The 27,562-nt window shown below is 38.1% G+C and overlaps 1 protein-coding gene across 1 annotated transcript in view; it reads left to right on the top strand.

Annotated features, from left to right (window-relative positions):
- Nucleotides 1-22,447, top strand: part of LOC139688328 (ABC transporter G family member 20-like) — a 129,096-nt gene extending 106,649 nt beyond the window's left edge. The window contains exons 12-17 of the mRNA XM_071585826.1: nucleotides 972-1,087; nucleotides 4,625-4,695; nucleotides 5,083-5,171; nucleotides 6,004-6,180; nucleotides 11,007-11,093; nucleotides 21,302-22,447. Coding sequence (XP_071441927.1) covers nucleotides 972-1,087; nucleotides 4,625-4,695; nucleotides 5,083-5,171; nucleotides 6,004-6,180; nucleotides 11,007-11,093; nucleotides 21,302-21,516 — 755 coding nt within the window. The 3' untranslated portion in view covers nucleotides 21,517-22,447. The remainder of the gene's footprint in view (nucleotides 1-971; nucleotides 1,088-4,624; nucleotides 4,696-5,082; nucleotides 5,172-6,003; nucleotides 6,181-11,006; nucleotides 11,094-21,301) is intronic.
- The last annotated feature ends 5,115 nt before the right edge of the window (nucleotides 22,448-27,562 follow it).

Consider the following 27,562-nt stretch of genomic DNA (forward strand, 5'->3'; position numbering starts at 1 on the left):
ATTTTGTCTTTCCCACATTTGCGTTCATTCCGAATTCTTTCTCCACCCTTCCAATATTCTCCATTGTATACTGTAGTTCCTGTTCGGATCCCATCAGTACTGCTTGATCATCTGCATATTTTTGTCTTTATTCTTTTTATTCCCAGCATAACATCTCTTGCTTTTTCTAATACCTAATTAATAAGCTCTTCAGCATAAATATCAAAGAGTTGGTGGCAGACAGTATCCTTGTATGACACCACTTCCAACATCTACCTCAGCAAAAATTGTAATATGGGGCTAATTGATATTGCAAATGCAAGGATGTACCCACCATGCCCTTGGAATTAGGTCAATACGAAATCATAACGAATGTGACACAGTACAACGTTTCTCTCTACGTAGCAAACCTTGTTTTCGCAGGCTTGTTAAAAAAAATCAATTCATTAAGTGTAAATGCTGTCGTAATCGTTCACATTCAGACTAGTCACACTACATAGGCCGCTCGCAAGAGGACTTTGATGACATTGTTATCAAAACAATATTAGAAGTTTTTCCTATTCTAAAACTCCGCTCAATTAATTTCCCATACATTTCTTGTAAATCGAGCAATTTTTGGCGAAAACTCTATCACGAACCGAAATTAGCGACGACATTGCAACCGTTTGCGAAATGTGCAGTTTTGAAAGTGAACAGGCTGATATTACGCAAAATTATTATACAAACTTGCGATTGGATAACATTATTTCTTTTGTTTGGTGAAAGACTATTTTACGGAGACCTACGCCAGTAAATATACTTTTCTAAATAATCTTTTTCGTGAGTCAAGTGGCACATAAGTTACATAATCTTAAGTATATGTATTTTATTTTCATATTTATTCAAATTATTAAAAAATTATTTGATAAGAATATATAGAGAGAGAGAGAGAGACACGTTCATCTAATAATTAATAGTCAATTAATTTTTGGAACTATGTATTTTTTGAACAGATAACATCATCGGAACATTACTGAAAAGGAAAATGCTGACAGAATTTGAGGACTTCTTTCGCGCGGTGCTGATTGACGGGAAATACAACCCCAAGCTCGGAAGAACTCCACTGCACGTGAGTTATACGTTTTTAGTGTGACCATTGCATTTTATGTTCTTTCCACTACGCCATTAAGAGGCTATATTTGTGATGGTTCTAGCAAAATCCTTGATCGGTGCTTTATAACAGATTTCATACAGTTAAGCATTTTTCAACATTTTCCTTCCGCAGCAAAATGATATGTCGCGTGTACTTGTCACTGGAATCATGTAAAATTATGGTAATAAAATATATTTGCGCATGGAAGATTTGGAAATGAACAGTGGTGGTAAGCATACAATATCCCTTTTGCGATATGAAATAAAAACTTGCCACGAAAGAGCAAAACACCAGTCAAAGGGAAATCAGGAATGTGAAGCTTCTGGGGATAACAAGGCTTAGAATTAGGCTAAGCTACCTGTTTATGCAATTTTGCACTTGATTTTTAATCAATAGTTTACTTGAGATAATGGGAAGTCCTGCACTACAAAGGCAGGTCAGATTGCTGAAACAAAACAAGATCGTTCGACTGCCGAGCGGAACAGTTAAAGGAAACACCGAGGAACTAGACAATGTTAAATTGCCGTGATTCTTGACACCGTTCTTATTTCGAATTGTATCAATGGCATTACAAACTCTAAGACAACCTGCCGTAAGCCATTGTAGCGGTTCACTTGATATTGCTCGTGAACACAAGAACTGAACACTGAAGAGACTGTCTATCTAGACTCATTTGTAGTGTCAGCCAGAACGTAGTTAAAAAATTATTTTAACACGAATAGTGAAACTTTTTACAGCATGGAAGAATTAAATGCGAGTAAGAATAGATTAAAGTGTTAAAAATAATTATAAAATTTAACGTATCCAATATATTTATACAGCGTACTGCAATATACTTACTTCTAACAAATAAGAGGTGTGGTCATAGTGGTTTTAGAATGCAGATATTATATGAGCACTCCATGAATACATAAAATGTACATTAAATAATTTTTGATACTTATAATATATGAGAATAGTTTTAAAAATTACCATATTTAAAGGGAATAGGACCGATTTGGAAATTTTTCGTGGGTGGATTGCACAATTATTGACTCACAAAACTTTTGGAAAAGTGAACGTTGCCGTAGCGAAATAATTCTACTACTCGTCATGACCCGAATTCATTAGTCACCTAAGTAAAAAGGGAGATAAAGCCAACATTTTTTATTCCCATTTATCATTTACTTCGGCCTAATCGTTTTTTTTGCGGAGTTTGAACGAATAACAAATGTGACCTACGCTTCTGCCATTGAGATACAAGTCTTGTATTCTAACAGAAACAGAGCGTCGGTTCGTGAGGCCTACATTTTCTTCCTTGTTTCCACAGTGACATTGATTCATTTTTTAATAGATACCATTAGAAGGAAAAGAAAAACAACGCAGAGTGCGTAAAGCCTTTGGCATGTCGGTTTTTCAGTTCAGTGCTCTCTTTAGTTCATATGCCTAGATGGCGGGGTTGTTACGAAAGACTCGTGGGAGACCTAGTTTTACGATAACTTTTTTCTGAATGATTAAGAGGCAAAAATTACAGCAGGATTTCACCGGAGCTAGGTCATATGATTTGAAAGCGCGGGTTTTTCTTCCGAAAGATGAAATTCAAAATCATTTTAATCGTGGGAAAGGGCGGAAAAGAAGTCCCAGCGTGAAAAATCCCTCCGCATTTTAATAATTACATTATGAATGATTTAATTGCTTGGTTTTAATGTGGGTGTTTCATTGTCGCAGGAGCAATGAATTTTTGCGTTCAGTGATGAAATTGAACCACTGAAATATCGGTATCCTTTGACCTTTGTCGAAGTCTACGAGTGGCCTTGGAAACGAAACATTTTCTGCGAAGGTCAACATTTCCTTGCGCTACTCCATTGGAGACCAATTCTGAGGGTTCATACAAAAAAATAAAGACTATTACAAAGCGCTGTGAAATCTGTTATGGATATAAATGAATTAACATAGCCTTCACCACGTAGATTCTCTTCCATCTCACTGCCTGTCGCAAGTACAGGGTGAAGCATCCTTTGAATATTGAATGCATATTTATTAAGAAACCAAACGACATACGCTACGTTAACAAATCTTTTTTTCCCTGCCTATCACATTCAATGTAGCCTCCATTTCATTGCATAGCCTCAGAGAGTCACATTTGTTCTTTCGACATAAAATTCATCCTCGGTCATCATGCGGCCACACTGTTAGTATTAATTTATGGGTAGTTCCAGTACGTATAGCTGCGTATATTCTCGAATATACTATACACCGTTCGGGAATATCCTGAAAAAATGGAAGATGTGCGGACAATTGAGCACATTCAGGGTTCCTGCAATTCAGCTATCATGAAATACCCTTAATTTCCCAGGTATTCAAGGAAAATTTTTATTTTTCCAGAGTGTTCCACATACCCAAAATAGTTTATGTTCGGTAAAAATTTGGTAGTGCGTTAATATTTACTGACTGCATGTTTCCGGAATAACGGTTACCAGTCTCATGATGGCGAAGCAACAATGATGGTGTGTTCATAGGTAAAAACTCATTTTCGAGTCCTTCACAATGATTTTTATAACGCCTGGGCAGTGGTCTATTGTCGCCGCCATGGGGGAGAACCGGGAAGATCCGGGTGCTTCACTGAATTTGGTTGATGCCCTAGAAAATAGCAGTTGACCCAGTTTACGCAGGAATGTTTCCCGTCTTGCATTTTGTGATGCGTTCGAGAGACGCTACTAATCCGCAAGCTTAGATAGTTCTATTCTTCTTCAAAACCCTGATTCTAAATGACCCTTATGTTCATTTTACTATGGCACCTGTATATTTACGATATTGGAAATCAATAGGGACACTTCATGGACGACACAGTGAGTAGGCAGATTGGGAGAATAATTAAGAGGTTTCCTGAAACAAATTCATGGTTTCATAATTTTTTTCTCCTTTTTCGAGGTAATGCTTCTTCACGCAAAGATTGCATATTTTTTAAGCTATGCCTTCTCTCCTAAACTGAGAGATATCGTAAATACACGTACGCTCATCACTAAATCAATAGCATGCATACACGAATTCCTGTTGCTCCACGATCAATGATATTATGAACGTGTGTGCGTGTATATATGTATACATTTATATATATATATATATATATATATATATATATATATATATATCCGTGTGTGTATATATGTGTGTGTGTGTGTGTGTGTGTATATATATATATATATATATATATATATATATATATATATTTAGAAAATTACTCCATACATTTCATTTCTTCGTATCTCTGAGAACAACGAAGAAAGCACGAGGATCTTACTTTGAAAAATAAATTTAGTCTTGATAGGTATATTCTTTAAGACTAGCCTTAAACCCTTTTTTCTTTCCTATACAGCTTGCTATGAATTATGAATTGCAATATGGCACTTCTCTTTTTTTAGTTAGCATTAAGTTAGTGATATTTTCCACGATAGTCACGAGAATTTCATTCTTTGCATAAGAAAGAAATGATAGCCTAACCAACTAATGATAAACTCTCTCTCTGCTTTCCAGTTCCACGAGCCAGTGTTTGGAAAGAAAAATCCAACCTTCAGTTCTTTTTTGGCTCCGGGGGTCATTAATTCGTGAGTGATAATTATTTAACATTACATAAAGCTAGATAAGAGATATTGGTCAGCGTACATGATTAATTTCAAAGAATCCAAATCTTGACTTTTTACGCGTTTTTCATCTATGCAATCGAAAAGTCTTTATTTTTTCTGTATATACCTCTCAAGAGTTCGAAATCTGACTATCTTACTAAATTATTTTTTAAAATATCCATGTCCACTTGTTAAGTAATATCTAATATGAAAGCACCCTTGAGAACGTCCAAAACATTCCATTGAGCAGTATTTCAATATGATAACAGTATCTTCACACACTTTCAAGTACGATTTCGTTCTATTATTTATGTAGATTTTCTACCATACTGGAAACAATCTTTTTAAAGCATAGCTACACATTTTCAGTATCATGTACTTCGTCGTGGTGGGGATGACGGCCATCACAATGGTGAAAGAGAAGGAGGAAGGACTGTGGAATCGACTAATGGTAGCAGGTAATTTAAAACTAGGACAAAAAGTATTATTAGATAATGATAATTTGAAAAGTGTTGGAAAACGCTCTGTCATACACCTGTCCAGGTAGTTTTCAGACAATAAAATAAACTGATGTGACCAAAGTTATCCAAAACAGCAGTACACTATTTCTTGCATTTATGTAAAAATAAATGTCATTACCTCAATTTTACGTCCAATTGTTGGTACTTCAAGTCAAAATAATCTATCGAATAATGGGCATCGAAATAGCTCGATGAAAAATAATTGTGTTTTATTTAGCGAGGAATTATGAAAATCAAAATAACCAAGTGCAGAGCCGACTTCTGACAAACACATCCTATATATCATGAATGAAATCGTCATCCAATTTCCATGCACGAGTACTAGACTAGGAGATGGACAGGCAACTAAACTAGTTGAAAGAACTAACGTAACATAATTTTAGCTCTTTTTAAAATCAATTACTGAGGTGGAAATTTTTTGCTTTTGCCTTTTACAAAAGAATTGATTTTAATGAGCAGAAATTCAACTTGGGACTTGAACATTTCTGCTGGGTCAACATAGAATAACTAATTCTACACAGTAAATGGTTTGAAAAAAATAATTTAGTTCAACTTGATGGAATCATATTTCACATAAATATTTTGTACGAGGAATGTTGTTTCTTTGGTTATTACGGATATAATTCAGGGGTTGAAAGTTCATTCCACAGCTGTATTGAAATGGATCAGCGTTCTGGTTTCTAATTATAATAAAAAAAAGTTTAAATTTCTACTTACAGACATGAATGTACTAAAATTATCTCTTCTTAAACTCCATCAATACAAACAGGGGTCACGCCTTGGGAGATTTTGGTTTCACATGCATTCACAAATTTGGCTCTCATCGCCGTCCAGACCGCAGAGTTACTCGTAGTGGTACTGGTGATCATCGGCCTGGAATGTAAAGGATCTGTCGTTTTAATGGGCGCCCACATTTTCTTGCAAGGTGTTATTGGAATGGCTTTCGGTGAGTAAATTATTTATCAATTCGGTAAGTATATTATTACATAGCGAAGGTCGGTTTGGTTGATGATAGTAGAGTTCACCCAGTACTAAGCCCTATACGGTGTGTGAAATTCACACATCAGGGTAGGCGGGCTATTTCCTTTCTCTGTGCCGGTTATGGTTTCCGAGGAAGATCTGATACCCGAAAAATCACATAGCTTGAGTGGAGCTGTAGATATCCAGAGAGGTTTGCACGGGAAATGAACCCGGACCCTTTGGTTAGTAGTCTAACGCTGTACCCCTGGGCTACCGCGAAATTATATATATATATATATATATATATATATATATATATATATATATATATATATGTATACGTAAAGGGCGTTGTAGCCCATAGGAGGGTGTATGTATATACATATATATGTGTGTTTATATATATATATATATATATATATATATATATATATATATATATATATATATATATACACACACACACACACATATATCCCCCCTCCCATGGACTACAACCTTGACGTGGTGGAAGGGCTTGTGCGTTCCGATGACCCCTAGAGCTGTGCTGGTGGGAGTAATGATAATTGCTCATGGTAGGGTCACCCATGCCATATAAATCGAAGGTTAGGAGCCAGACGAAAGGTAGCCCACGCGGTGTCTGTTCCTCAGTGAGGCGGCTGCAGGGGCGTCTGAAAGGCGTTTGGGGCGGTCATTGAGTGATGGTATCACGGTAAAAACACTATTGAGGAAGGAAACAGGAAACCACCTCAATTATCATTACAAGGACAATAATGATGGGCAGTATAGAGAATATGAGCCCTGGAAACTACGGGACTCGGCCCAATCAGTCGTGTGTCGTGCCCGGGAGCAGAAGAAGCAAGGCTTCCGCGGTCGTCATCTCACGAAGCCCTTGCAACGGAAAACCGTCAGCATAAGGACAGAATATGCAGAATAAGAAGACCAAATTAGTTAGAATGGGAACTTGGAATGTGAGGACAATGTTGAGGACAGGGAGATTAGAGAATATTAAGCGAAATGAGATACAATAATCACATTGTATCCAGATGTAAAAAGTGTCCCATCTTTATTACCCCTTGCATCCCTTCAGAACTCAAAAAATCTATCCCGTTCCAGGCTATTTCCTCATGCATATCAAGTAATATATTTACCAACTGATTTGCAAGCTCTGCCCCTCATTCTGCTTTTGGCAATGCAGCACACCCCTCAACATCCGTTTCGACAATATCCCGTTCTTTTACAGTCCTTCTTTCTAATAAGCCTCTCTTTCAGTTCAGACACATGCCTCCCTCCAGAATTTTTCCAATAAAGACTCTTTTAACGTAACTTATCGCCTCCCTCCCCCAATGAGATATGCCATTAAATCTCAAAACCCTCGAGGCGTTTTGGCTCCTAAGAACATGCTCATACCCAGGGTTGAACCTTCCTCCCTTAGAGGATACCCTTCAACCTTACGTTGACCCTCACTCCTGCTACCTGGCTGCCAAAACTCCGTCTCATCCCGTTCTCCCTCTCCTCTACTCCTACTCTCACCTCCTCCTTATCTACCGTATCATCAGTTCACTTAAAAACGTCCTGGCTGTCCCACCAAAATATTTTTCCAAATCCACTTATTTACCATATCATATTGCTGACTAGTTTTTTCTCAATATGTACATCCTTACTAAACGTCCATTTCCTCAATTCGCTCCTTTGCCTGGCAAAATTATTCTCCTAGCTATTTGCCTAGCGAAATTATAATTTATTCGAGAAAATCAATTCAATTGTATAAATGATTATAAAATATATAAATTCCAAAGAAACTGCGGGAGATGCCGCAACAGTAACTTTTAACGGAGTCATCCGCTAATGTGCATTTCAATGCAACAATTTCAGAGCGTAAAAATCATTCGCCTTGACTGGGACTCGAACCTAGATCCCTCAATATCCGGTCGAGTGCTTTAGCCACTTAAGCTACCGAGGCGTCCTCTTACGCAGTTGCGATAGGATAGTTACTCGAGGGTGATCGACTAATCAGTATCGTTACAGGCGTTGCGATCAACAGAAGGGGAAGCAAAGACTTCACGGGGGATCGGCATAGTGCGGTGGCTAACGTACTGGCTTCCCACCCAGAGGGTTGGAATCCTGGTGGCGACAGTATTTTTCAGTGGTATCCCGATCCCTACTTGAGGTGCTTTGTGGAAGGCACTTTGAGTGAGTACGCCGTAGGTCGGTTGGAACGTTAAGCCGCGAACCCCTTTGCTCCACTCGTTAACAGTAAGCGAATGCCGATGCCACGTTTCTCTCCACCCTGCATCCTTTCCTGTCCATCCCTAATGGCGCAAATGATCTCAGCTGTCGGTCGTCTCCCATAAAAAATACTAACTGCAAGGATTTCGTCTAAGTGAGGTTATTGTCATCACACGGAATCCTTGCACAGAGGGGTTAAAAGATCAGGGTAATAAAACAAGTGAAGGATTTTAAGGCCTATAAGTTAAACAAAATAAAAGAAAAAGTTGCAAATTGAAAATAAATATTTGTAACGTAAGCATGAAGTGAAACTGGAAGGTAACGGGGATTATTGCAGCAATTGTTTTGCAATTTTAAGTGGACGAAAGTGGATTCAATGTGGGGTAACCGCAATATTTGAAAGGAAATTGAGGAGAAAGATAATGCAGAGAGAGAAAGGAGAACCGTAAAATATTATTTTTTAAATAAAACCAAATTCTCTTTTTGGGACAGAGAATTCTGACACTTAACCACGAACAGATGTGAATTGATATGCACAAATTTATAAATAAAGTTATGAAATTTCAGGAGTTTAGGCAAAGTTTTCAGGTTGTAAAAGTATATCATCGTTTAATGAAATTGAAATGGAACTTAAACTTTCAAGAGAGTTTAAAGCAGAGTAGGGTGGTCTAATGGTGATGCTTTCATTTGAATAAAAAGGAATAAAAGTCAAGTATCAACTGATAAAATCCTGACGAAGGTAAAATATTGGAAAAAAAGATGAGGGTAATAAACGTATAGCTTGATGAATTTGTTGTTTCAGTTAAAGTCGCTATCCTGGAAAATATTATAGCAGTGGAATGAAAGCAGTATAAATACCCTATAACATTCATGAGCATGGCAAAGGCAATGCAAGTAATCGTAAAAACAATGGTTTGATACGAAGATTAACCATAACATAGGTCCAAACAGTTTGTTTTTAGAAAGATGAGCTGAATTAGTGGCCATTTTAGTCGAGAGAACATCGATAAAATGTAAAAATAATGCATGCATACTAATGAAAAGTTAACAGAAATATAGGCCATATTCAAGATTTCAATTTCAAAGGACAATTTCGATGTAGGCCGCAGAGTAGAGCGCATGCAGTAATTTTAAATTAAGTACTTGAGTATTTCGCTTAAAAATGATGGAAATTTAGTTCACCAGTTAATAAATGGATTTTGGTCACTGTGAGGAGAATCGCAGGATAACGCATAAGAGGCACGCGATAGAGAAAAATAAGAATGAAATTTAAATCTAGAAGGAAAAGAACAATTAATGAGATTGCCAACAAGATGTGCTATGTATCTGATGCCGTATAGTTACCCCACTGCCAGGAGGGTATATATTAGCCATTAAAAAGGCGGAGGAAAGGAATAAACAAAAGAAAGTGGCGGCTATTCAGGTGAAGTAAATGAAGCAACTCTTAACCTTATTTACGAGCACAATTTTCGCCAAAATGGTAATATGTTCTAATGTGAAAGTATCATCATTTGCTTGTGCTGAGGTTAGATATTGTTTGAGAAAGAAACCTAACCCTTGAATCCGCCTTTTTGCCTACGCAGCTTCCTTATTTCTACACATTTTTCGAACTGCAGCATTAATATACGCTTTTCGATTGTTGTAAAAAAAATCGAAACATTTTTCAACTTGGAAGACTCACTCAGTTGAAAGAAAAGAATAAGAAAATTTCTCAACACTTCATAGAGTAGTTCCTCATCATCCCTACCCATCTGTTTCACTAATTGTGCCAAAATGTCTTGATTTTAATATGAGGCAGGTTCAAACGAATATAAAAAAAATCAAATAATTTTTATCTCATAATTTTTAATAATATTCTCACTCATTAAATTTACAAATTTAGTCTCCATGGAGTGAAATAGAAGTAATCCAGCGCTTCAAAAGTTCCAAAATGTCTCTAGATTGACCATGGCTTTAACTGCTGCAAATGACTCTGAAATCGCTACTCAGCGTGCTTGACCTGATCGAGGAGAGTGCGTAACAGAAGAAACGCTGTTTAGAAACTTCCCGGCCATTCATCACTACTGGAGTGATATCTGAGCATCACCATACTGATTTTTCATTCGTCAATGCATTTCGGTCTTACTACCGAGAAACGATTAACAGAAAGCCAGAAGGGCAGATTTTGAATGGGGAGCATATTTTAAGTCAGAGAACTTAGGCACAACAATATTATTATTACTAGCCTTAAAATGGTAATGCATACATATTTCAAGGAGTATCATCAGTACTTTCATCAGTATCGGCTTCATGCTTTTCAGGCATGTGAGTCTGCTAAACCATTCTTGGCTCACCAGCAACTGCCTTTTAAACGTCAAAACTGGGCTTTTCAAATATACTATCCAGTCATTACAATAGCCAGTTGTTAATATTTCTTTTAACTTCCCTGATAAATTTATCAAGTTATTTAAATCACATCTCATGTAGATAGAATACTTGATTGCACATAACTCATTTGAGTATAATAAATTTGCATTTTATATCAATTCTTCGTTTAATATTATTTTCCCAATTTAATGATCAGATTTATTTTCAATGTTACAGGTCTTATTGTGTCACTGGTATGCAGAAACGTTGCGGAGGCCAACTACCTGAGTACCGGGTCCTTCTACTCCTACTTACTCTTCTGTGGTAAGATGATTTATTCTAAATTCCAAAGAAACTGCGGGAGATGCCGCAACAGTAACTTTTAACGGAGTCATCCGCTAATGTGCATTTCAATGCAACAATTTCAGAGCGTAAAAATCATTCGCCTTGACTGGGACTCGAACCCAGATCCCTCAATATCCGGTCGAGTGCTTTAGCCACTTAAGCTACCGAGGCGTCCTCTTAAACTCTGAAATTTTGGGGCTTTTAAAGGAACTAGATGTTATGACGAAATACCGTACATACAATGTCACATGCATTCGTAGTCGTGCGCGAGGCGCCACTGTCCACGAGGAATTTGTCAAAGGGAAAACACCATAAGTGTTTAAAGTTGGCTTTAAGGCGAATGATTTTTACGCTCTGAAATTGTTGCATTGAAATGCACATTAGCGGATGACTCCGTTAAAAGTTACTGTTGCGGCATCTCCCGCAGTTTCTTTGGAATTTGTCAAAGGGAAAACACCATAAGTGTTTAAAGTTGGCTTTAACCTCGTGGACAGTGGCGCCTCGCGCACGACTACGAATGCATGTGACATTGTATGTACGGTATTTCGTCATAACATCTAGTTCCTTTAAAAGCCCCAAAATTTCAGAGTTTAAGAGGACGCCTCGGTAGCTTAAGTGGCTAAAGCACTCGACCGGATATTGAGGGATCTGGGTTCGAGTCCCAGTCAAGGCGAATGATTTTTACGCTCTGAAATTGTTGAATTGAAATGATTTATTCTATTCAGTGCAATACATCTACATCTCCTTAATGCCCCGAAAGCCGCTTCAAGGGTGTGTGGCGGGGGGTTTTAAATTTACACTACGAGCATTATATAAAATAATCTTTCAAAACACATATGCAGAATTACATGTAATAATTATGGTGTATACTAAATATATCCCATAACGATTCACCAGCTTGCGGCAGACAGAGAAGAGAGCAAAAAAGCGAAGTTGCATTTTCCCTCGATTGTTCGTCATCTTGACGATTGATGCTCGTTTCCATGAATTAATAAACGAGAAGAATTAAATAAATAGACTCGCATCGGTGGCATTTACAGTGGATATTACCTGTTTAAAAGTGCATATCTCTAATTATCAAACCATACCGATTATTTTACTCTCTTCAATTAAAATTTTTAAATGATACATCTAAAACCTTGGAGCATTTAATTTCGAGAACTTACCAAATCCAAACGTTCACCGGTTAAACGCCGATGATGATGCACGAAACCTATTCCAAGCATACGTAAAAGGAATCACTGTTGAACTATCTTAATTTATCATATAAATAAATTCATTCGTAACACAAATTTTCTCGTACTATATGTAAGCGAGATTAAAGTGGAAATGGACGTATTATGTTGAAAACCCCAATGAAACTCAATTTGAATAAACTCGTTAACCAAAGCAAGGAATTGGCTCAAATGCCTTTATTTTTATTCTCAATGTAGTTTTGCACTTACGAGTCGGAAACTTAAGTGCAAACAGTAAAACAAGACCGGAACGTTTTTTTCAGCTAAAAGAACCCCTACATATGGTATTTCGAAATTTTTTAATCATATGCAGAAACTATAAGGACATGGACACAGCAATGTTGAAATTAATCTTATCGTAGGTTGAGTTTTCCTTAGCCACGCAAGGAAATTATTTTTTAAATTTACTCTACTGCATATCTCGTCTTTGTAAAAAGCGTATCAGTATGAGTTACATGTATCGTATGATCCACCACACGCAATCCCCTTAGAGAAAGAATTAATATTCCATCTCCTTTCCTCCCGTCCTTTAAAAGAGCCTATCTCTGTCGGTCTGTCTGCCCCGAGATTGAAAAAATAAAAATTGCAAAGATACCACGCATAATCAAGGCGCCATTCTTCTCCTTAGCCTCCTTCGAGAGCCCCGGGGTATATAAAAGCGGAGCGGAGGAGGAGAACGCGGTGAAATTGGTGCTTGATTCCAGGCCCTCGATCCTTAGCCAGTCTGAAGGATGATAGCCCGAGCAGAGAAAACACGCTTTTTACTAAAAAAAACCACTCCCCAGCTGGATGAGACCGCGCAGCCCCGTCTCTCCTGATTCTATGACTTAGAACAATTTTATTTGGGACCCATGGAAGAAAAATGTTAATTGAAAGATTGTAAAAAGATCACATTTGTGTCACTGTCACATTTGTTAAGCTATTTTACCAAAGAAAAAGAAGCATGATGAGTACGCTAAAGGAATCAGGAAGGCAAGACTTTTCGGAAGTTACAGAACACTCAAAGTTTACTTGTGACACCGAGACTAATTATTATGGCCCCATAGAACATCATCTGATTGGAACACTATGATAAAATAAGAGAGATGAACACCAACGCTGTAAGAATGAGGCTGTCTTTTTTCTCTCGCAAGATATGACAATCACACCAGACTCAAATTTATACGCCCCTAAACGCTTAATAAAAAAAAGCAAAATTTTAAACTTTATCGAACACGCCGATTATGGCATTACGTATGCGTGGAAGCGTACGAGAGTTGATCCATATTTTCGAATACATATTCTTATTTATGCATAGCTTTCTGGTGCCGAAAAACATTCCAACTCACGCCTTAACGGCGGCTGATACGGAAGTAATCCGTGATAAAAGTGAATTTCGTACAAGGCTAATGACGCTAAGGAATTTTTTGTGGAGTCGTGTAGAATATTTTCACCTTCAGAGAGGGAAAAAGGTGTGGATTCTGGATGGAGGCCACGTGCACTCTCTTCCAGTACGGAGGTAAATGATAATTATTCCTCATATTCGCTTTACGAAGCATCGCACATCGCATCGCTCTGTCGTTTCAGGGTCGAACGCGCGGCTGAAGGATCAACGTCGCCGATCGCAAGAATGGGCGGCTTGTAGCTGCTCTTCGAGTTGCCTTGTTGCCTACCTCTTTATAACCACATAAATCCTCACGCTGATGCCTTCAATCGTTTTTTTCTCGTAATCCATCCCTGGTTTTTACCCGCGGTTTTTCGATTAGGATTCTCTCCTACTTAGGGATTAGGTGGTAGAAGAGATTCCATAGTCTCAATCTCACCCCAAAATAAAACGACTATCTTTCTATCTAATGATTTCTCTCATTATTTACTCCGGTAAACTGGTATATTGTGCTTGAGGGTGTGAAATTGATTGTCCTTTTCTCTTCTTTAGCGATTTCAATTGTCTCTTCAAACACTTTTCGTAGGAATTCGTCATCGGCCACATTTTCCTCATTTTGATCAGTCTTATTCTTCTTAAGAGTCTCATTGCCATGGATTCTGATTTCTTCGATCTGCTACTGCCATCGAACCATGGCTAACAACATGATGAAAGTGAACTCCACATAAAGATTTATTTGGAGTGGCCCACATCACCCCAAGACGGTACATGGTAAGGGATTCTAATTTTTGTCAGAAATATAGCAAAAATTCAAAAAATAATATATGCTAGGTTCGATTTGGATATACTTTTCTAGAAATTTTTGCAATCGAAAAAAAAAACAAAAACATATTTTTTGCACAGAGATGGCATCACGTTTTACATAGAATTAAAATATCATGTCATTAACTTCAACCACGAGGGATAAATAAACTACCGCATTCTTTACCTACGTTATCTTTTGAAAAAGTGTATCATGATTTATGCCGATAGTGGGCAGACGCTTCGTACGCAGTAAACTTCTGCGGCACAATCTCAATCGTCTCGAATTATTTCTTCAAGAGATAACTTTAACAATGCATCAGTTCGTCTGTTCGAATTCAGCGTTTATTATGCCAGGCAAATTTTATGTATCTCTCACCTGGTACTCACAAGCCACCTCTAGGAGGTGTGGTAGGAGATGATTACACACCAGGTATGCAGCATCAAAAATTAATTTTTTCTTAACTTTTGGCTACTATGTAGTTTTGTAAAATAATACAGACCATATTTACAACAGGTACATGTACTACGGTATCTATATAGATCAAAGCATAGAGTTCCATACACCATGAGAACGCACAAGCCCTTCCACAAATTTGTAATTTATATTTCTGTCGACTATTCTTTTTTGTTATTTACAACCTTAACATATCTTTAATGAAGAAGAACATTTTAAGTGTAGCATTAGGCCAGATAAATGCAAATTAAAATGAGATACATACACAAGAATGAAGTTTAGGATTGCCTGTTGGTTCCAAGAATTTCCAAAACTATAATATTTGTACACTTATTGCACTGATGCTTCTCAGAAGAAGTGTTTTTTTTTAATTTTTGCTTTCCAAGACTATAGAGATTCTGTCCTTCCGCTCGAGTTTGTTTCTCATTTCTAATAATTTATTAACATCACAAATCCATTCAGTCAAAATTTTTAATGTTGGTGGCTTTGACTTCATGTTCCGGAGAGGAAAGAGCTGGATAAACGTTTCAGTGTTGTTACGATGCAATAAATACTTTCGAAATAATTTCTAAATTCCGGAGCGAAGAAGCCCCGTGAATAGACTTCCGAGTCTAGGTTCGGTTCTGGGTGATGACACTGAGAACCCTCAGCTTCTATCTACATGATTATACTACTCGCTACCGATAGGGTGTGTGGGAGGGGTGGTTTCACACTAAGTATCTCATGTTTAGTGTGAAATAAGTCTTTATTAATTATTAGACATCAAAATACATGAAAAATAAGTTATTAATTTTTAGATACACTATACGTATTTCTCTCAACTTTCTGATTTTGCTTAGTACGGCGCGGAAACATGGTCATTGAAGCAACATTGATAGGCGTAGATTGGAGGATTTTGAAATGTGGGTGAGAAGAAGCATGGAAAAGGTTAAGAGGACAAAGAGGACAACAAAACAGAAAGTGCTAGGCATGGTCGGGGAGGAGAGAGGATTGTTGGGACAAATTGAAAAGAGGTAGAAAAGATGGATTCAGAGCTCTCCGCAATCAAATCGCGTTTGCCCAGAGTATTTGCAAAATAGCGAGCCCACAGACGCCACTCTGATAAAAAAACTGGCCAAGTACATAAAAAGGCCTATAGTACGAATTGAATCTAGTTATACTGTATGGATAAATTGGTCCGGTGATGCCGGACATAGCCGCTAGTACTCAAACGTCATTTATGGACTTTCTTCAGCCTGGAAGGATTCATCCGCTCGATCAAGTGTATTATACACCCAACTTTATACTAAAATTACTTTCTTTGGTCATGTCTCATCCACAGGCCATTATTTCAGTTTTATCTTTGAATTTCCAGAATTTGTACGCATGAATCCTTCTCCACAGATGCCAGTATCCTCATCAGTTCCGCACTTTTTTTCCTTTTTCAATATGGAGCGATTATGTTCCAAACCAAAGTGCAATTTTATTTATCCTTTTGTTCAGGTTTTAAATGCAATGTTACGAGGGTCATCCGGAAAGTAGTACCCGTTCGTGAAATAAAGACACAAAAGTAAATATTAACAAACATAAAAAATTTTATTTGAAAGAGGATACTTTAAACTACTTCTCAACATAATCTCCAAGCAAATTAAGGCATTTGTCATAACGTGTGACAAGTTTCTGTATTCCTGCTGCATAGTCCTTCGCCGCCAGCTCATTGAGATACGCGAGGGACCCATCTTGCACAAATTTTTGCATAATGCAGATGGTGTTTAACAATTTCATGAACAATTGTTCGAGAAACATTGGGAAAATGCTCACAGATGTCATCAATTGTGACGCGCCGATCGTTCCTCACGAATTCGTCAACTGAGCTCACCAGTTGGTCTGTAATGACAGACGGTCTCCCCGAACGCTCATCGTCGTGTGTGTTCCCCCTCCCCATGTTGAAGTTGCGACACCACCGCCGAACAGACGACTCGTCCATTACATTGTCTCCATACACCTCCTTTAATTGGCGATGAATATCACATGGGCGAACGTTTCTTGCATTGAGGAATTTAATCACTGCCCTCACTTCACAACTGGCGGCGTTCTCAATTTTTTTAAACATTGTAAACAATCACAGAAACAACACAGGCAATGCTAGCGTCACGCAACTTGGCTCAGAGAAGGCAGACAAGCCACTGAAGCTATCTGACCTCGTCCAGCGGCTACTCGCGTCGTCAGCACTTCATGCGGCACGAACGGGTACTACTTTCCGGATGACCCTCGTATTTATTCTTTTGTTCAGGTATTAAATAATATGTATTGCGAGGTAGAGAGACGAGAATTAAACATGCATTGCTTAAATTGAAGGAAGACCTTTGATAGCTTTTCCATTAAAAAATTTAATTTGATTTTATACCTTCACTTTAGCATAGCATGTGCACAAGTCTACAAGAAAACGTTCACTTCAACTCGTGACACGAAATAAAACCAATTTAAGTGCATCCACGCATTAAGGATGATGATTTCCAGTCGCATTTGATAATCGCTCCATTAAGTTTTCATGACTTCCGAGAATAAACGAAAGAGTTTCTCTCAACTTCGATGCTCAAGGTTGAGGGCTGCATTCCCGACCTGAAACTCATCGGGCGACGGACTGACTAATTAAGTACCGCGACGCGTCACGATTAAACTTTGTAAGCCACCGTAGAAGACACTGCAAGCTGGCGCCCATTGATGCTTACAATAAGGAGGGTATCACTTAAATGTAGTGGGTTGCAACGGAAAGTAAAAAATCCAACCACACTTGAAAGATATTGTGATGTGTGTTTCCCTCCAATCAGTGGGAGTCTGAATTACGCAATCCGATTAAGTGCAAAAGCCAGGCAATGCGTTTTTTGAGTGGATCCGGTATTAAGCGATGGATCCGCTGAAAGTTGATCGTTCAGAGGGATGTTTTTTTGATATAGGGTCAGGTTCTAGGATTGACTGTTTCTAGAAATATGACTGCAAATGAGCAGGCGCATGCTTTGAAACTTTGAAAAAGTACCGAATTCGTAATTTAAAGAAAGCTGAATAAATCGAATTCTTCATCCATAATTATAACCTACGGAAAGCAAAATACAAACTACAATAATAGATACGTACACACACGATGTAAATGAGAATAGGTCATACAAGAAACTATGATACATTATCAATCTATAACTACATATATTTGGCGAAAATAGGAAAGCTTTTTTGACCTGAAGGTCACGCTCTGGGACTTGGAAGAACAGAAAAATGGGCTGAAAGCATTAGGAAGTCAAAGCTATTTAAAAATCAAAGAACACTATTTATTTTTACTGTGAAAGCAGACACTGATATACAAAAATCATTTAAAAATCTTATAAAATTGTGCACTTTTCTTTGCCTTGTAATTTTTAAATAGTCCTATTTTATAGCAAAAAAATTTTCCAAAGAGGTCTGCTTTAGACCTATGCCCTTTGGTTGGTTTTTGTCCTTTTCAACAAATTTTTAAATCCGTAAAAAGGTCGATTATTTTCTCTCCATAGTAAGTGGGACTATTCTCTGAATTATGAAACTCCTTAATGTCCTTTTTACTCCCAACTCTTTAATGTCTTCATAATGCAGTGTCACACACAGTTATCCTCTTCGCTGAAAACGGATGCAATGTCCACTTCATCCCTCTGTACATTCAAATGTTTCATTATTTGCTTTCTGCAGTTAAATTAGAATGACTGAATAACACTTCGATCCAGAGGTTGTAGTTTTGCAGTTGCATTGATTGGGGAAAACTGAAGTTGCACATTGGCCAACTTAAATTGATGAGTGTGACACGTAGCATTGTCAATATAAGGGAGATATAATTGCTGTCTCATCTTTTTTGTCAAAGGTTCAAAAATAATCTTAAAAAATCGTGTAAGTCATCCATGCCTTCTTTTTTCAAAACTAAGATACATTAAAGCACGCCATGTGAGTCTTTTTGAAACACCTAGGACGAAGACATTTTCCATTTACTAGAAGTGCCTATTCTCTACGTCAGCACTTGCACGAAAGCACGTCAATCATTTTTTAATCAGCTTTCTGCCAGTATACTGTTCGGTCTTCAATTTTAGGGATTTAGATGGAATGGTATTGAAAAATAGATCGCTTTCGTCCATATTATATTCATAGTTGTTTTCCACAATTGATGTCTAACCTTAAAGACAGCACGCTTTGTACACGAAATTGTTCAAGCTATACATTGCTTGACACGAAATCAATGTACAAGGCCCTTTTCTTAATTAAAACCCTGCTAATTTAAATATTTTCAAATCTTGATATTTTAAGCCAATCAAAAACCGCAAAGCTGATACCTACATACTTTTCTTGATGCTTTCTCTTCAATCCAAAGTTACTGCGGTGTCAGTCGTTCAAATTATCGCTCCTAAATTTAAAAATTCTGCTTATCTGAGTTTGCTCACACCTGAAAAATTCCGCTTTCTTTCCGACGCACCTTAATCTCATTCTTGGGCAACTCCAACCTTTTCCTTCAAACTCAAGCATATTCTTTTCCCTGACATCTTTGGATCGTGGATCGTTTTTGTGCTTTCACGCAAGGTGAAATACCATGCGTAAGACACGAAGTAACTGTGATTGTCCATACTCAACGGAAAGATTCACTCATTTTCCCTTACGAATGTTTTAATGTTTTTGGAGAGTACCGATAGATACGAAAGAGAACCCCAGGAGAGATGATGACACTCTCGACTGCTGTGTGCGAAGAGGCACCTGCCGTGTAGAGCGGGTCATTATCCTCAGCGACCGTACACATTATTCCAATTTCTCTGAAAGCCAAGCAGTGGTGTCTGCAGTTAGACTGCTCTAATTCCTAGAATCTGAGGAAAACCCAAGTTTACGACCAACTTCGGTCGCCGAATAGGGGTAAATTCACGGCAAAGCAGCGGTCTTTGGCCGGGTGAAGAATGGTCTTTGAAAAGGGGTTTTATACACACTGAATAAACGGGCATTGCAATCGTTTCCGGAAAAAATAATCGTTAAAAGGGGTGGTTGTTTGATAGGAGTGGCCGTTGAGAGAGATTTCAGAGTAATTAAATAAATTTTACGATAAGATGGTATCATTTAAGATGGTATAATTCGAAGTTGCTAGCATCAATCCCAGCGTTAATCAAGTTAGAAGTCCGGGAGTGCAACTAACGAATTTACCTTAAGCCTTGCAACATGTTAAAAGAATTAAGAAAATTTCCTTGTTTTTGTCTTGACTAAAAGGGTTAAAATATGAACTAAATGATATAATTTAGTCAAAACAAAAACAAGGAAATTTATATATATATATATATATATATATATATATATATATATATATATATATATATATATATATATATAGATGGTGGCCATTAGAGTGAACAAAGAAAATAACCCCCCTTCCTTATGGAAATTCCCTACCAGATAAGGTGAAAAATATATTTCTTTAAATGATTACACCTACTTTTTCACGTTGAGTAGAATATATCCAGGTCATTTTAATTTTAGGCGATTTAACTTTTTATACGTTATACATGTTCTTATATTTATTAAATTAAATTGTTCACAGATGTATTGATTATCTATTATCATATAATTCCTTCACCCACAAAATACTGCGGAGGTTGAAGAGTAATAGAAAATGCATGTCCTAATCATGCAGATGCACATGAAAAGCAAAAAGCACCTTATTTTTTGTGATTTGTTCATGTTTAAAATTACCTGAATGATCAATAATTTTTGTTAACGTCCATAGAATTCTCGAAAGTTCATTTAACACTCGGAACACCAATGAAATAACTTGAGTACATATAACCTTTCCTCGTCCGAGCACTGAAAATGAATTGCTACCTCATTGTTTGCTCGCGAGATGAGGCAGGCGACTTTTGCTCATTTCCCGCCTCACCCTTCTACGCGCTAATTAGACCCAGGACGCCACACACCCCCTGGAGTCAGGTGCTCTTCGAACTTCCTGTTCATTAAATCCGCTATACGGAGAGAACCATCGACGTCGAAAACTTCCCTCTTTCAGGGAAATCCCGGTCACGTAAAATAACTGCAATCCGTTTGGAAAGGTATTTTTGTAGACAGAGAAACGAGCTTTCACACCAATGGTGATCACTGTAGACTTAATAATCATTCCAGACCGTAGAGAAATCGTCACGTGACGAGTTACGAAGAGGTGTACGACACGATCCGTCAGATCTGATCCCCCACAACACGGACATGCCACTTGTTCCTCGGCAAAAAAACCCTCAACGTCCCCTGGTCGGCCTTCGGTTTTGTCTCATTTGCCAATTTCTTTGATACCTAAAAAAACTCTTCTCTTTCTCAGGGATACTTTGGCCGGTGGAGGGCCTGCCATGGTTCTTGTACCACCTGAGTCGCTACCTGCCACTCACCCTCGCCTCGGAATCCCTCAGGGACATCATGATCAAAGGGTGGGGGCTGTCGTGGCCCTCGGTCTACTCCGGTTACCTGGCGACCATCTCGTGGATCTTCTTCTTCTTCGCGTGCTCCTACGTGATCCTCAAGTTCAAGAAAACTTGAGAGACGGTAGGGGAGCTCCGAGGGAACGAAAGGAGCCGCGGTGTTGCACCACGTTGCGCCCGGCTTCACGACGCGCCGCCGAGAGATGTTGAAAGAGATGCTCGGAGTTTCAATCGGTGGTGCGGTGAATCGTGGTGAGGTGAACTCGAAAGGTCAACAGTGGACTCGCACTCGTCGATCCCATCTGGACGAAAGGCATCTCGGCTATCCCACCCGAATTCACACCATTTTCTCATTTTCTTCATCCATTATATTATGGAACCTTTTCCGAAAGCGATCTCAATGCATAGGTTGTCCGTCTGTTGCATTGGTCGAGTGCACACGGACACGCGAAAGGACTAAAAATCCTCATTACACCACTGCAGTGAGTTCTATCGCTCACGTCCTTCGTTGGCTATTTCGCCAATGATAATGTTTTCAAAGGTTCGTGAGTACTTGCCAAGATTAAGTGAAGGATAAACAGTGTCAATTACGACAGTTTTAGGAGATCGTTTCATCCTGCACGGTATTCATTAAAAAGTGGACTTTTATCCATCAATTTTACTCAGGTTCCATGTCGGGAATGCATTCAATAGTTCAATCAAGACAGAAGATCGTTTGTGAACATCTGGAGTATATCAGACCATGACTTCTTTTTTTCCAAATACTCCAATAGGCTATGTGATGACTGTGTGAAGTTCTTCAATACAATAATGGCGAAAGTTCTACTTTGTAAAAACACATACGCGGTATGTCTCTCATTGAGCGTCGAAGGAAGACGGAGCCAAGCACAGAAGTAAGACTTGTTACTATTATGCATCTGAGTTTCTCGTCGTCGGACACCAGCTAAGAAGACATTCATTAAACATTTTAAAACCCATCATGCTTGTAAAAACAATATTAATAGACCTAATGATTCACAGGATCAATTGTTTTGTGACATACTGGGAAATACGACTACTGATACAAACTTGGCATGACCAATATTTGTATGTAAAGGTGTTTTTATACATTTTTAATTTAATATTATTCCTTGTTTCTTAGCCAATGAAAATACGTTATTTTAGAAAGTTTCAAAATCAAATTGGGTCCTAATAATACAACTAACTGAATTGAATTATGGTTTCGGTCATCGTAATCGGTTAATCTAAGAGTGCTGCCAAATCAGATGGATGTAATGTCACTTTTTTTATTCCATCCGTAACAGAAATTATTGCAGGTTACTGCCACTATTATAGCACGTGCCAACATTTCATTGGACAATATGCCCGGGACATTGGGGGATCGATCAATTTAAATGTATTACAACACTTTACCATACTATATTCTAAACACCACTTGCCACTTTAACTTATATTGAACAGAGATATAGCCAATCTCGCACCGTGACTCTTAAAGACCCTGTAAAATTAAAGAAGATGCCAAGGATCATCCCTCAAGGTAGCAAAGTCCAGTTCTGTATCAGAAAATGTAATTTCCACGCAAACCTGCCACTACTTATTTTAGACAGTTGCCAAACTGTGAGCTTTCAATTGCAAGGTGGGCTCTAAAGACGTCTGTAAATTCCGAAAAAAATACTCGGTTTAATTGAACTCTAAATGCAACTTTCCTGACGACAAGTTAACTGCAATTTGGAAAAAAGTGTTTTCGACGATCACCCTTAATGTAAGTATGTACTGACATATGCGAGAGGTAAGTGATTAGTAATAATTTTTTTGTAAATTTTATGCGATTTAATACATGTTATAATAATAAGCAGTATTCTATCAGGTTATGGTAGGTTTTTGATGTGCCTTGGCATCACATACTACAAGCATGACACAAAATATCTATATCTACTTAATAAACCGCAAGCCGCCGCAAGGGCAAGTGGCGGGGGGTGTTAGGGCACCACCCATAATTAAGAAGAAAATACCGCATGCAATAGACACAAATTTATACGGTCCACAAACAAAAAATGGTACACATTAATGCAAAAACACAACCCACACACATCGCGTGTTGCCTTCGTGTTTCAAGTGGCTCCCAGTCTAAATATCCTTAAACCCTAAACGTCATTATTTAAAACCTAATTCTTTAGCCCTGCATACTTTGGACCTCACTAATTCCATCCAAAATATATATTCTTTCCCTCCGTCTACCTTGTTTCCCCAGGATTCTCCCCTCTGTTACAGCCTTCAGGGTCCTATTGCCTCTCAGTATCTCTTGCATCCACTTGTCCTGCTTTCTTTGAATTTATTCCAATTGATGTCTTTCTTGCCCTATCACGACCAGAAAGTATTCGTTTGTTCTTTCTTTCCAACCTATTTTTGCCATCTTCCTACACACCCACATCTCAACACCCACCAATCTACGCTAATCGGAATTTTATCAACTCCCTCTTGATACTCCCATCCATTTCGCTCCAGCTAAGTCTTCTAACTCATTTGCTTATACTCATTGCGTTTCTCATTCTCTTAAATAATACACTACATTTCATGAGCGCTAAATTGGGAAGAAATGAGATTTCGTCGGCTGAATAAATATCATTGCGAAATTCACCGATATTAACGTGGGGTATAATAGATTAGATAATTATTAAAATATGAGCAAACATTTAACACGGTTTGGGTAATATAACTTATATTTCAAATGAAATACTTTAACGGCGAAGTCTTTTCTTATGGATGCAACATCCTGCAACTGCAGGTCACAGAGTCTCCAGTTCTAATCCCGGTCGTTACGTTCGGGCATCCCAATGGCAAACAAATTGCAAAGGCTTATGATTTCAAATCTCCGTTGGAAACTGCTGGTGGTAAAACAACTGGCTACCTTATCCTGCACTTACGTTATTCACTGCTAAAAAAGCCAAAATAAAGTTTGCGAAATTCCCGAAAGAGTTAATTTTATTGCGTGACCGGCAAGTTCCGCCAATCAAATCAGCATCTGTTACCATGCAATCGAATATCTTTCCGGTGAAATGAGCGACATTAATTTCAGTCCGGCAGAATAATTCATCTCTTGCACGCGATTTCTCGGTAACGAAAGTGACGTCGTTAATTCATTCACTAAGGCGGTAGAGTCATTATTCTTCAATGGTGATTGAAAATCAGTCACCTGTTCACCCAAAACGCCTTTTATTTCCGACCTTAGCAGGAAAGAGAACAGCAGATTATTCACATTGGCACGTTCTTTATCTATTCTTCACTTAACGTCTTACTTCCCCCACCTTTTCTTTCACTCGCCATTTGCTCTTCTCCTTGTTTCCCGCGCTCTCGCTTAGGGGAGGCCATTTTCAGCTATGAACAATGCAATCTAAAAGATTTTTTTCTGCAAATAAAGCTGATAATCAAGCCAACATTCAAACTAATTGCACTAACTTTAAACACTATTGAATAAATGAAATGACTCCAATAGCCGTAAACAGTTGTCCTTTCAAAACAAATCACAAATGATGTTAGTTGGCTAACGCCACAAGTCAAAGGATGAGGTAAGGGTAAAAAAGGAAAGAGATGAGAAAGGTGAATACGAATACACGTATTTCAGCCACCAAGTAGCCCTCTTCAACGTATTGAAGGTGAATTGTCTTGACAACACAAGTTGAAAAGAGCTAATTCAGTACGCTGAAGAGGGCTACTTTTTCGCCGAAACACGCGTATTCGTATTCACTTTTCTCATCCCTTTCCTTTTTTACCCTTACCCCATCCTTAGACTTGTGGCGTTAGCCAACTAACTTCATATGTGGTTTGTTTTGAAAGGTAAACTGTTTACGGCTATTGGATTCATTTCATTTATTCAATACTGCTAGCCGTAAGAGTTCAATTAAATCAATTGTAAAGCCTGTCAGATAACCTGCCGTCGATAATTTAATGCTCGCGGTACAGAAGGTGCTTAAAAGAAATGCCAGTAATACAAATTTTGAATTTTATCAAGGCCAAATATTCTCAGCAAAGGGGGGGGGGGTGCCATAACCTTCTAAGTTATATCCGCCCAGCGATCTATACTCGTAGAGACGAGATATTGGAGTCCTGTTGGGTAAAAATGACTTGGCATCCATATCCACTGATGTCTTTTTTTCTTTCTCAGCCTGGTTTCAAAAAAGCATTGCCATCATTAGAAAATTGTCTTTATAATCAAAACGCTGTCATCGTTACACCTGATTGTGAAATATTTGTTACGATTGGCACGCGTAATAAAAATATATCAATCGAAATGGAAATGAAGTCACTTTTGCACAATAAGACTCCACCATTTCATCTGCACAAGTGTAGGATCTGTCTTAACGTAGAATAGCAATAACTGAGCCATCTTCGATGAAAGCTCTACCTTTTTTGGAAGAAAAGGATAATGAATTGGCTTCGGGTAAAGGGGAGGTTCTACACGACATGACTGTGCGAGGTTTTTCTCAAGCGAAATGTGACATCTAAATGATGGGAGAAAATTCTCAACCTTGACACGCCAAAGCGTGCCCCTCGTCGCGACTTATTTTTTCGCTGAGAATGAATCTTACATTTTTTTCTCTCTATGATGCAGTAGCATCGTTGCTCATATAAAAGCCTCTCAGCTCACATATTTCATAACTTTTTAAACTGTGGTCTTTGCGTGTCACGGACAAAGGGCAGCGAAGGATCACACCTCAAATTCAAGACCATAACACGTTAATTCCGCGGCATCTTTAAAAATTTTATTACCGACGGTTTAATTTTTCCACGCTAAGGTTCTTACGTTCTCATGCTAATTTTTTAGATCTGTACTCGAAAGTTGACCTTGTATATTGAAGAAGGTAACATTCACGATTTTTTGATGCGCATTGATCATTAGATGACTTACATATGTGCATGTGGGTCAGGGATGAGTCTTTGGAAATTGAGTCTTCAAGAAAATATATATTAAGAGTCTTAGAGAATTTAAAAACCTGAAAAAACTATTATTCGCACGCTAAAACAATCAATTTCATGTCAGGCAGTGCCCTATAACTGACCTTTTCTCATCAATTAAACCTGGTGGGCTCCAACGGCTTTGATAATGTAAAGAAATAAGGCAAAAGCCCAGGGGCATAGTTAATTTTTATGACAAGCGTGCAAAATAAAACCAGGACTAACGTCCAAGCACACGTATTGATAACGATAATTATTTTATAGCCATGGGTCACCACATGTTTTAAGTAAAATGCCTAATAGTGGCTCTTCACCAAATATTTTGGGGAGCCATAGGACGTGAAACTGTTGTGTCCCATAGCCTTTGACCCCTGGTGTGGGGTTACTTTCTTCTATAAATCAACAGGTGTGTTTTGATGTATGCTCTGGTTTAATTTTCCGCGCTTGGCGTTAGGCATTAGTCACGGCTACAGTAGTTTTCCTTTTTTGCTTAACATACCTTTCCTCACTACAAATTAACGTGAAAAGAAAATATTTCCTACATTTACTTTTCTCCTCATGTATGGTCACACAGTTGACCGATTTGGCCTTCTTTCATCCTTGCGAGACCTTAGGGTTAAACATTTTGGAACTCGATTGAAGTAAACTGAACTTTATCACGGAAAATTTGCCTGGCTGTAAGATCATAATGATTTTATGCTCGTTCGTTTTAATTGCGCGATTTATTTGAGGTCCACTGGACTTCTAGCATACTTCTATCTGAGTCTCACACTGCCTACCCCTATGATGAAATATATCGAGCTGTTGCTTTCGAGAGCTGTTGCAAAAATTCAAGGCACATTTTCATCTACATCTACATCTACTTAATACCCCGCAAGCCGCCGCAAGGGCGTGTGGCGGGGGGTGCTAGGACACCACCCGTAATTTAGAAAAGAAAAAGAAAAAAAAACCGCATGCAATAACCACAAAATCATATATATATATATATATATATATATATATATATATATATATATATATATATATATAAAACATGGCATACATTCATGCATGAACACTTACACCCCACACACATGCAAACACTCAAACTACCAACTAACATACACATGCACCTGAAAGTATACCTAACATCTCTATAGTGTTTAATTTTGTTCCGACTTGTAAATTCAACGTTTTTAATATTTCTAAAGTGACTTCGGTTTCTTACTATT

The sequence above is a fragment of the Hetaerina americana genome, unplaced genomic scaffold (genome assembly GCF_022747635.1).
Source record: "Hetaerina americana unplaced genomic scaffold, ioHetAmer1.1.p SCAF_2, whole genome shotgun sequence".
Lineage (NCBI taxonomy): Eukaryota > Metazoa > Arthropoda > Insecta > Odonata > Calopterygidae > Hetaerina > Hetaerina americana.